General features: G+C 42.0%; 1 protein-coding gene across 3 annotated transcripts in view; it reads right to left on the bottom strand.

Moving 5' to 3' along the window:
• FAM135B (family with sequence similarity 135 member B) overlaps positions 1 to 12,068 on the bottom strand; it is a 451,441-nt gene that overhangs the window by 114,548 nt on the left and 324,825 nt on the right. For all 3 annotated transcript variants that reach the window (XR_007355437.2, XM_048841722.2, XM_075124918.1), the window contains exons 5-6: positions 8,240 to 8,310; positions 6,503 to 6,676 (exon numbers count right to left, since the gene is read on the bottom strand). Coding sequence is in view for 2 of the 3 variants with exons in the window: in XM_048841722.2 (XP_048697679.2) it covers positions 6,503 to 6,676; positions 8,240 to 8,310 (245 nt within the window). In the remaining variant the exon portion in view is untranslated. The remainder of the gene's footprint in view (positions 1 to 6,502; positions 6,677 to 8,239; positions 8,311 to 12,068) is intronic.

Raw genomic sequence — 12,068 nt, 5'->3', positions numbered from 1 at the left:
CATGTCTGTGATTGCGTGACCAGAGAGATTGAAGTGTTCTCCGACTGGTTTATGAATGTTATAATTCTTGACATCTGATTTGTGTCCATTTATTCTTTTACGTAGAGATTGTCCAGTTTGACCAATGTACATGGCAGAGGGGCATTGCTGGCACATGATGGCATATATCACATTGGTGGATGTGCAGGTGAACGAGCCTCTGATGGTGTGGCTGATGTTATTAGGCCCTTTGATGGTGTCCCCTGAATAGGTATGTGGGCACAATTGGCAACGGGCTTTGTTGCAAGGATAGGTTCCTGGGTTAGTGGTTCTGTTGTGTGGTATGTGGTTGTTGGTGAGTATTTGCTTCAGGTTGGGGGGCTGTCTGTAGGCAAGGACTGGCCTGTCTCCCAAGATTTGTGAGAGTGTTGGGTCATCCGATGAAGTGAGTTGTAGCTCACGAAAGCTCATGCTCAAATAAATTGGTTAGTCTCTAAGGTGCCACAAGTACTCCTTTTCTTTTTGTGAATACAGACTAACACGGCTGTTACTCTGAAACCATATATTTTATTGACACCATATATCCTTCCCTGGAACTTGAGGAGAGTCAGGAGTTGTAATTTGACCTGCATTCTTCAAAGTGCCTCTAAACCCGGGAGAACTTTTTGCCTGAAACTTGCTGTGCTCCAGGGGGGTGTTTTTTCACACCCCTGAGCAAGAAAGTTGCAGCGCTGTTGTCATAAATATAAAGGGAAGGGTAAACCCCTTTAAAATCCCTCCTGGCCAGAGGAAAAATCCTCTCACCTGTAAATGATTAAGAAGCTAAAGGTAACCTTACTGGCACCTGACCAAAATGACAAATGAGGAGACAAGATACTTTCAAAAGCTGGGAGGAGGGAGAAAAACAAAGGGTCTGTGTCTGTCTGTATGATGCTTTGGCCGGGGACAGAACAGGAATGGAGTCTTAGAACTTAGTAAGTAATCTAGCTAGGTATGTGTTAGATTATGATTTCTTTAAATGGCTGAGAAAATAGCTGTGCTGAATAGAATGAATATTCCTGTCTGTGTGTCTTTTTTGTAACTTAAGGTTTTGCCTAGAAGGATTCTCTATGTTTTGACTCTAATTACCCTGTAAGATATCTACCATCCTGATTTTACAGAGGTGATTCCTTTACTTCTATTAAAAGTCTTCTTGTAAGAAAACTGAATGTTTTTTCATTGTTCTAAGATCCAAGGGTTTGGGTCTGTGGTCACCTATGCAAATTGGTGAGGATTTTTACCAAACCTTCCCCAGGAAGTGGGGTGCAAGGGTTGGGAGGATTTTGGGGGGAAAGATCTGTCCAAACTACGTTTCCCAGTAAACCCAGATAAAGTTTGGTGGTGGCAGTGGAAATCCAAGGGTAAAATTAATTTGTACCTTGGGGAAGTTTTAACCTAAGCTGGTAAAAGTAAGCTTAGGAGGTTTTCATGCAGGTCCCCACATCTATACCCTAGAGTTCAGAGTGGGGAAGGAACCTTGACAGCTGTAGAGTACCAGTGTAGACAAGCCCTAAGATGGCATTGGGGAAAGGTGTGCATTACAATAGAGTGCTCTGAAGATGTAAAGGATGTAAAGTGGGTCAAACCCTAACAGCCTGTTTGTTTTGACATGGACAAATCTCCCTGAAGGCACTGGGAGTTTTGCCTGAGTGCGGGTTACGAGATTTCTCCTCTGACTATGATTTTAAGAGACATGTGTGGGTGGGTGTGTGGGCGGTGGTGCTCTTGACTAAGGAAAAAAAATCTCCATTATAATATAAACAAGAGAGAACACGATTGCCAGCTGCATTCAGGGAAGGCTCTCCGCGCTGATTTAGATTCATTTAAAGGGTTGCTTGTTTGTATTAATTGGGTTACAAATGTTTTCAAATGGATTCCTGGAACTGCTGAATATAAGACTGAAGTTCATGCTGCCAGCCCTTGAATTGGATTCTGCACAGTGCCAAAGGCTGCTCTGCTTTTATCAGTCCTGTTTTTATGGACAATGGCAATTCAACAAGGAATCATGACTCTCAAATGCCTAGAGAGCGCCTGGAAGTTTTAAAATAGAAATCACTTGAAGTTCCTGGATGAACTTTCATTAGAAGGCAAGTCAACCTAAGCTGAACATAGAGGGTCTGGCCTTCTAGTGCACTCAGGGAAGGATTTGACAATCAATAGTTCAGACGCTCACGTCAGAGACTATTTGCACGTTGCAGTTTTGTCTTATACAGAGTGGCATGTGCTTCCTTCTGTTTAGAGAAAGCAGCACAAAGGATGTCATCGTCCAATAAAGCAGGTTTAGTTTCCTGCTCCTAGTTTCCCTACAAAAACTGTGCATATTTTAAAAGTTTTGTGTTGTTGTCCCAACACATTTTATCCCCTTCAGCACAGATACCCATTTCCCTTCCCAGATGGAATTATCTTCTTTCCATTGTGGGACTGCTGAGGAATCAGGTCCTAAGAAGCACAGCCCTTTGCTTTCCAGCATCCTGGAGCATGTCACTCAAGTCCTGCTTTACATTCCCCACAGACATCTTACTTTGTTCATGTTGCTCCCGGAATAGCAGTTGGCGGAAGGATTCAGCACCAATTACTAGGGGAGCCAAAGGGTTCAGGGGCGGAGGGAAAGGAGTTTGAAGCCCCTACTGTTTGAGAGTAGTGGTGTGGCAGGCCTTGTCATTGATGGGAAGTGTTTGGCTGCTGGGGGAAGCAGGAGTGGGAGCAGAGATGTGCTGCAGGCTGGGGCAATGGACACAAACCCCCAAGAGCACAATATTCCTATCGTACTGCGTTTCTTCTTGCATCTACATCAGAAGTATGAGGCCCGCCCTCTGCTGTTTCACTCTCTCCTATTTCCTCAGGCGGGTTTTAACTAGTCAGGTTAGTTTCAATGTTGAATTGGGAGATTGTAACCAGCTCCTGGCTCAGCTCCCTAAAGACAAAAGAAGAACTAAAAGCAGCTCATCTCTGTCTCTAGTGCTGCTGAGTGAGGAAGCCAGGGAGAAGTGCTAGCTGCTCTTTAAAGCACCCCCCTAGCCCTCTTTCTGCAGTGACACTTAAAAGGGAAACTGCTGCTTAGCTTTAGAAAGCCAAGTGCGGAGTGGGTTTAAGGCCTCACAGGATCATACTGTGCATCTCCACTGTCCCAGATTCCAGACCTAAATTTGATTCCATTGCTTATAAACCTGGGGTTACTGCATCTTCATTACCAACATTTATTTACATCTGAAATGCTGAATCATAAACTTGAGGCTAGAAAACAATACTTGGAGTGCCAATGAATTCAATCCCACATGCTTTTGGTAACACAGCTGGAATTTCAGAGTATCGGGTCTGCTGCAGTAACTAATAAATCAGCTGTTCACTGTGTCAAAACTAAGCTGCTAATTGTATTGTACTCCACAGTTATGCTTAAAACTATCTGGGCTGGCCATGTAGCTGAGATTCTGACTCTGCAATCTTTGCCTTCACCAACCATGATGATGAGAGATAACGGAAGAGGTAATATGGTAATAAGGCAGTATTTAACCTTAAATATCCTATCAGTTAGGCAAACAGTGATCCTTGTTAGAAAGGATTAAATAGGCTCTGTTGACTCACTGATACAGGTCACATTTCCCTATTTAAATGTAAGTGAGATTGGGATAGCTCTTTGTGGAGAGGATCTAGGGTGTGGACAGAACAGTCCTGAGGGAGGAACCATAGTAACAGCCACATCTGGGAAGAAAGTCTGAACTGAACTGAAATGTATTGTTGTTTCCTTCATTAATGTAGCCAGGCTCCAAGATGGGGATGAGCTTGGACTGGACAAAGCAAGATTGGAAGAATGAGAATTTCCATTGCTCTACAGATAAACAATGTGTAATGAATACGAAGACACAGACACTGAAAAGGACAGGTGACTGATTCAGAGCAATCTAGATTGCATGGTAACTGAGCGCAAGCAAACAATGCGTTTTAATATGGCTGGATGTAAACATAGCCATCTAGGAACAAAGAACATAGGCCATACTTCCAGGAAGAGGGACTCTATCCTGGGAAGTAGTGACTCTGAAAAAGATTTTGGAGTCATGGTGGCTAACCGGCTGAACATGAGGTCCCAGTGTGACACTGTGACCACAAGAGCTAATGCGATCCTGGGATGCACAAATAGGTGAATCTTGAGTAGGAGAAGAGAGGTTATTTTACCTCTGTATTTGGCTCTGGTGCGACCACTGCTGGAATACCGGTTCTGGTGCCCACAATTCAAGAAGGATGTTAATAAATTGGAGAGGATTCAGAGAAGAGCCATGAGAATGATTAAAGGATTAGAAAATATGCTGTATAGTGCTACGCTACATAGATCGAGCTCCTTGAGTCTAACAAAGAGAAAGTTAAGAGGTGACTTGATTACAGTCTATAAGTACCTACATGGGGAAAAAAATATTTAATAATGGGGTCTTCAGTCTAGCAGAGAAAGTATAACATGATCCAATGGCTAGAAGTTGAACCTAGAAAATTAAGACATAAAATAAGGGTAAATTTTTAACAGTGAGCATAATTAACCACTGGAACAATTTACCAAGGCTTGTGGTGGATTCTCCATCACTGACCATTTTTAAGGCAAGATTTTCTAAAAAGATCTGCTCTAGGAATTGTTTTGGGGAAGTTCTCTGACCTGTGACATTCAGGAGGTCAGACTAGATGATCACAATGGTCCCGTCTGGCCTTAGAATCTATGAATCTACATTAAAGCAGTTTAAGATTCCCAGGAAACTAAAATATGATGAAACACCAAAGACTACCACACACTGATTTTTTCTTTTTGTAGTCTGCAAATTAATAGCTTTGCTTTTAGCTTAATATACTCTGACAAGATAGGGAATTTATTATCAGAAAGTTACTGAGGCTTTGCAAAAACAAGGTCTTATTGTTAGATCAAAGCTCTTACAATTAAGCCTTTTTCTTTGTGATCCCAGCAAACACAGCGAAGATAAGTGTGCATACACACAAAGGCTCTGGACTTGGAGAAAAGAATACTGGTTTTAATAGGCTGGTTTTGTTTGAGAATGCATGGCACAGAAGTTGCTTTTATGCTATTTATTTTACCCTGTTTTATGGTTAGTGAATTTATGATATATTAATATTTAAGTTTCTGGATGTTTATCAAGAGGTAGATAAATCCACAATATTGCACTTTCAGATTATCATTATTATTAACTGAAGCAAATGAGACCATATATTGTATTGTCGAAAAATTATTTCCATTCCACTGCATGAAATCAAAACACTCTTTTTTTCATAAACATCCACAAATATCACATTTTAAAGCTTAAATAGTAACCCAGCTGTAGATCAGTTGCCAATCATACTGTTTATGTCTCATAGTAATAATACTTTACACTTCTCTAGCCCCTTTCCTTAGAGGATAACAAAACACTTTATAAACAATAATTAAGCCGAACAACTGGAGCGGGTTGGCAATTTTTTTACAAAATGGTGGCGGGGGGTGAGTTGCTGATAATGCCAATTTATTGAAACTCAAACTGTCTGTGGGAAAGGGTCAGCTCCCAAGAATTCCCCAGCAAACCAAAAAAAATGTTTTGAAATTGTTGAAATGTCACATTACAATATTTGCTGAAATGAAAAGTAATGGGTTTCAATTTAATCAATTAACCTTTTAAAAGGAAATTTAATGCATAGTAAAAAAAGGTCAAAATCAAAACAAAACATTTCAGTTGACCCAAACCAATAGGTTTATCAGCTCATGAAAATTTGAGATTTCATATTTTCCTCCTGACTCAGGATGAGAAAAAATGTCTCGAAATCTTGAAAATCCTCTCAGGAGAAGAAAGCCATTTCCCCCCACCCCATAGCTATTAGTTTTGCCAACATCTCCCTGTGCCCCATTATGCTCCTCTATACATGGGCAGAACACTATCAGGTGGGAGAACTGAGAACATATACTGCACATTATAAAGTCAACGTACACCAATAGTTACGTACCTCGCAGCAGTATCTCAGTCTAGGGAGAAATGACAATAACTCACATCTGTCCATCTAAGGGACTTATATGCCCCCCACGCTGCCTTATCTAAGCGTCTCACAATCTTCCATGCATCCGATGAAGTGAGCTGTAGCTCACGAAAGCTCATGCTCAAATAAATTGGTTAGTCTCTAAGGTGCCACAAGTCCTCCTTTTCTTTTTGCGAATACAGACTAACATGGCTGTTACTCTGAAATCTTCCATGAGTTTATCCTCATATCATCCCTGTCAAGTGGGATTGTGCTATTATCCCTATTTTAGGGAGGGGAACTAGGGCACAGAGAGATGAAGTGATTTGCCCAAGGACACTCAGGAAGTCTGTGGCAGAGCCAAGATTTGAACCCAGACTTCCGGAATCCCAGTCCAGGACTAGAAGAACAAGTCCATCCTTCTGCTCTAAAGCAAGGGCCGCTACTATCAGATGGGTGAACATTGTCATAAGAACTGTACCACAATTGCCATTTCTCTGCTCTTTACCTGATCAGTGGCTGGTGTAACGCTACCAGTGAGGCATGTACTGTAACAGATATCACTGACAGGTGGAAATAGTCAAACATGACAGGAACATGGTGGTGCAAGCCTCTTCTTGGATGGAAGTGAAGACCCAAAGTACGGCTGCTTATCAAAGGGATTGCTGGAATGTCTCTCAACCTGAAAGGAGAGGTTTACAAGGGTTAGTGAAATCTTAAGTTGTCACAGTCCACAACGGCATTAAAGGCAGCAGACTGGGAGACTGCATGAGCTGAATTTTTATCACTTCATGGTGACAGTGTCAGCTACCGGAGCATTTACTCAGCTGATGCTTATCTCATAATTGTACTTGCAAGTAGCGGGGATGTAAATATTATTACTCTACAGTAAAAAACAGACATGACAGAATGCAAGAGCCCCATCCTGGGTCTGCCAGACAAGCAGCAATCTCCTTCCTGTACACCACTCCTGTACACTCACACTAGGGGAAAGCTTTGGGGTAGTAGGGGAGAAGTGCAGGTAGCAGGTTGACCGGCGAATTCAAATTTCAGCACCCAGAATTTAGCACTAATCTGGATGTGTAGCACCAGACAGTCTGCTTTGCCTCAGGGGAATGGCAATAGTGAAAGAGCAGACCTGTTCCTGGAGGGTTTTAAAGACCACTCAGAGCATCCTTGGATGAACAGAGTTGTTTCATTGAGACTTGTATAACTGTCCCTACCAAAATACCACGATAGAAACTTTTCTTTAAAAAAGGCCTGGTGAACAATTCTTCAGATTACAACAATAGTAAAGTGAAATAAATGCACTAGATTATTTCTGATGAATTGCAATTCATTTCTCCTCCAGGCCCTCCCCGCAGCCCTGATATGTTAAAGCACTGCCCCCCACCCCCAGCCTGCGATAACACAGCTCTTCTTTCATCTACACCTACACCAGAAGCTAAATGGAAATGGCACACTGAGCTCCGCTGTAAGTGCCTTGTGGGGCAGTGTATAAAGTGACTTGGGGCCAAATTAAGTGTGAAGCCCAACTCCAAGGAGCTCACTGTGGACCTCACCTAACTTCTGCTGAAGTCACTGGAAGACTTTTCAATTACCTCAATAGGCCCTGAGAGGCTTCTTCAAGCACAGCTACAAGCGTGGTTTGGCAAGACCGGTGAACTAGGAGTAATGCAAAGCTCCTGTATCCAGGGCTGATCCTCTTCCCATTTAAGTTAATGGCAAAACTCTCATTGATTTTAGTGGGATAGGATCAGGCTCTTAGCCCATACACACAGAGGATGAGATTTTCCAACCGTGCTCAGCCTTGACCTAACTCTGGCCCTGACTCAGAAAAGCACTAGACATCTGCTTAAGTTCATCCTTATCCAGGACAACGCTGAAGCATATCCGGAAAAGCAACGCTTTCCCAAATTGTGGCCCCTGGTCCCACTGAGTGAATGGGAAAACTCCTGTTGACTGCCATGGTAGCAGAGTTAGAGGAGTGCCAAGCACCTCTGAAAATTCCACCCTTAAAATAGAAAACCTCTTACTGCAAGGGGAGGGATAAGAAAAATGCCCTTGGTGGGGGAGAGGTATGGGGGAAGGGAGGAAGAAGAATGGGCAGCCACCTCTGCAAGGGAGACAGAAGCCAAATCAGAGCTCTCCAGTTTCCGAAAGACCCTTTAACTTTCACTGAATTCACGTTACACGAAGACAGAGAGTCCCTACAATATCCATGGAGCTTTAAAACAGCACTCACTGTTGTTCACTATCAGTAAAGTGCAGGTCCAACTTGAGCTGAAAATCTCCTTCGCTTAATGCATCTTCCACCTGCAAAGAACAGAAGGGCTGAGTTACCTGTGTAAGCCAGCTCACACAAAACCCAAGCGCAAAGCAATATTTTTGTCTGACAAAGAGAGTGCAAAGAAATGCAGGAGCGGTGTGAGAAAGCTGCTGAAGTGCATACATAGAACATCTGGGCAATATAACTGGTCAGCTACAGCAGGATTCAGAGCTACTGTCCGGCTTTAGACATACAAATACACCGTTGCTCTGAAATGAGACTAAGTTTTGGTGGCGTTAGCAGCAAGTAAACTTTCACTGAATGGAACATGCTTCAGAATGCAGAAGGAATACACATTATAAACTTTGCGTCCGGCTTTCAAACAGCTTCAGAGGTGTTCAGAGAAGGGCTGTTCAGTCATAAGGTTTTGGCTCATCTCTACTCAAAAAAGTATGTAGAACAGGTATTGGCAACCCTTGGCATGCGGCACGTCAGGGAAATCTGCTGGAGGGCTGGGACGGTTTGTTTACCTGCAGCATGTACAGGTTCGGCCGATCGCAGCTCCCACTGGCCACAGTTCGCCGTTCCAGGCCAATGGGGGCTGTGGGAAGCAGCCTGAGCCAAGGGATGTGCTGGCTGCCGCTTCCCGCAACCCTCATTGGCCTGGAATGGTGAACTACGGCCAGTGGGAGCTGTAAACAGCCAAACCTGCAGACGCTGCAGGTAAACAAACTGTCCCGGCCTGTCAGCGGATTTCCCTGACGGGCTGCGTGCCAAACGTTGCTGATCCCGGATGTAAAACATACTGGTTCAGACATGTTAATTTCCTATTATTTTACACTCAGAAATTTAAGAAGTTTGGTGAACTATTGTCATTAGTATATAAAATTGATATTATTTGTATTGTAGTAATGCCCAGGAGCCATAGTCATGAACCAGGACCCCATTGTGCTAAGTACTGTACCAAACAGAGAACAAAAAGTCAGTCCCTCACCCAACGAGCTGACAATCTAAATAAACCACAGAAATTAGAGACGGAAAAGTCCTAGTAGCTCATCTAGTCCAAACTCTGCCAGTGAAAGATTGTTCCACTGTGACAGACTGTACCCTCATGTTCATCCTTTTTACAAGACTATGATAATTTTTTGTACAAAATATGCCTTGTGAGGTATAATTTGAAAACTCATAATTCGCTGAACATTACTGTCTTGGTGAAATGTGTATGTCAGCATTGTATGTAAAGTTATAAAATTCTTTTGTATGATGTCAGTAAGGCATATTTTAAATCTGAGGAAGCAGCCCAGACCAGTTCCTCAGAGACAAAGAGCTAGCCATCACCTCAGCCAGGTGTCAGCATAGTCAAAAAGACTGTCACCAGATTAAGCAGCCATTCTTTGGCAGGAAGAAGGGTGTGAGTGAGAAATTTACATGTTGGCAGACAGACTTGCTGTCACCTGAACCCCAGCTGGAGATGATTCTCAAAGAGAAGAAATGATAAAAGAAGGGAGAACAGAGGACTCAAATCACCTCTCTCCCTTCATTTCTACTCACAGCATCAACAATGTTTGAAAGAGAAAGGAGGGAATTGAACTGCGGGAGGGGTCCTGGTTGAAAAATGCAGCCAGACTGCTGTGAAAAAACGGTGAGAGAAATCCTATTGCTTTAAGTCCACTTAGCTTGTTAAATCAGGTATTAGTTTTTCTTTTCTCTTTTATTTCTTTGTAACCAATTCTGATTTTTGTGCCTCGTTACTTGTAATCCCTTAAAATCTATCTTTCTGTAGTTAATAAACTTGTTTTATTGTTTTAACTAAGCTAGTATATTTGGACTGAACCAATGGAGGGAACCTCCAATGGTTTGGGAACCTCCATTAGCTATAATAGGGTTTGTGCATATCATTTTCTATTAATGAAATGACAGAGTTTATAGGAGCTTGTATTGTCCAAGAGGGAGCTGGGCAGTACAAGATGCACATTTCTGGGGACAAGTCTGGGACTGAGCATTTGCTGGTGTCACTCTGCACTATAATTCAGGAGTAACTAGCTAGAGCACTCATATCATTCAGACTGGAGGGATGCTTCATGCTAAAGGCTGTTTATGAACAGGCCAGGAGTGGTTGTTCTCACAGCAAAGCAGTGTAAAAGGCAGCCCAGGTTGGAAAATTGACAGGACACAGCTGTTCAACAGTCCAAATTGAGGAATGTCACACCCACCCAGAACATTTGTAGTGTTTTATCTCCTCCAAGTTTAGATGTTCCAAGTAATGGAAAGATCAACTTGCTGTTTAGGAGATTATTAGTCTGAATTTTATTGTGAATTTACTGAGAGCAAGGATTAGTTTTTCTTCTGCATTCATATAGAACCATGAACTGTGGTGGTTCTCAATCAATAACTACTGCAGAGTCCAATTACTGACAAAACAATCATAAATTAAATAGTTAATTCTGAGGTAATATCTTTTATTGGACCACCTTCTACTAGTGGAAGAGACAAGCTTTTGAGCCTACACAGAGCTCTTTAGGTCTGGGAAAGATACTCCGAGCATCACAGCTAAATACAAAGTGGAACACATTGTTTAGCAGAAGGAGTTCACACATGTTGCAAGGCACCATTCAAGACTCTGCAGTCATAGGACAAAGAAGGGTTAGTGGGTTACAGAATGTAAACTCAAAAGCTTGTCTCTTTCACAAACAGAAATTGGTCCAATAAAAGATATTACCTCACCTACCTTGTGTCTCTAGTATCTTGGGACCAATATGGCTACAACACTGCAAACAGTTAACCCCTTAGTCTTTATAGTTAACATCCCAATGAGATTAGAAGGGAGTTCATACCTCTCAGAGCCTTTGTTACAGGCTCTCTGAAGACTCAGGAAGAACGGACTTTATCGGTTTGCAATTGGCTCACATTAGGAAGATTTGAGTTGCAAAACATGAGGGGTAAAAAAATTTAAGGAAAGCTTAGATTGTGCAGAATCTGGATGTACTAAGCAGGCCAAATAAATACACCATTTGGGCCAGATCTGGCCGGCAAACGGAGTGTTTGACACCCTCATCTAATAGAGCTCACCATCAGGAAGTTTTTCCTGATATTTTATTGTTAATAAAAGAATTTGAATTTGTTTTTATGAAAAAGAAAGTAAGATGAGCTGCAAGTTAATTTATATTAACCTTGGAAAGAATGGATCTAGCAGTGCACCATATAGTTTGACACAATTAAAGCCAATCGAAATACATGCTAAAAATGAAAGCAGAATCTAATCTCTAACAATTGTCTGTTTCACTTTTCTCAACCTGCAATGCAATGTTAGTAGAGTTTAGAACAATGTCTTACATTTAGTTTTAGTTAACTGAAATACAAGCAGAAATCAGTTCTTCTATTACTAAAATGCAGCTACTTCTCAGGTACAACACAATGACTGTTTAACAGACCATAGCAATGCAGCATAGAAGCTGAAGAAGGTGTTACTGGTTAGTGTACCCTGTCCTCTACTTGAAAGAAAAAGAACTACTCCTCTGTGTATAATAATAGATTCTCTGCAATGACATTGCTTTACACCAGCATACTGTAGCATGTACTCAGCTCCTTGCAGCAAAAGGTCTTGTATCAGTAACCCACTAAAGACATTTCAAAGGCACCAGACCTACACAGATATGCATGAATCATATGATACCTGGTTTAACATTTGCTTTAACTACATCTTGCAAAGGTGAAACAACATATTTTTATGTGCATGCACGTGTGTGTTGGGGGTGGGGGGGAGGTGGGGGAGAAATAATTTAGAATTCAAGGAGTTAGCGTTGTC

This window comes from Caretta caretta, chromosome 2 (assembly GCF_965140235.1).
Source record: "Caretta caretta isolate rCarCar2 chromosome 2, rCarCar1.hap1, whole genome shotgun sequence".
NCBI classification, from domain to species: domain Eukaryota; kingdom Metazoa; phylum Chordata; order Testudines; family Cheloniidae; genus Caretta; species Caretta caretta.
Note: the sequence above shows the minus strand (reverse complement) of the source record. Positions and strands in the feature narration are given on the sequence as shown.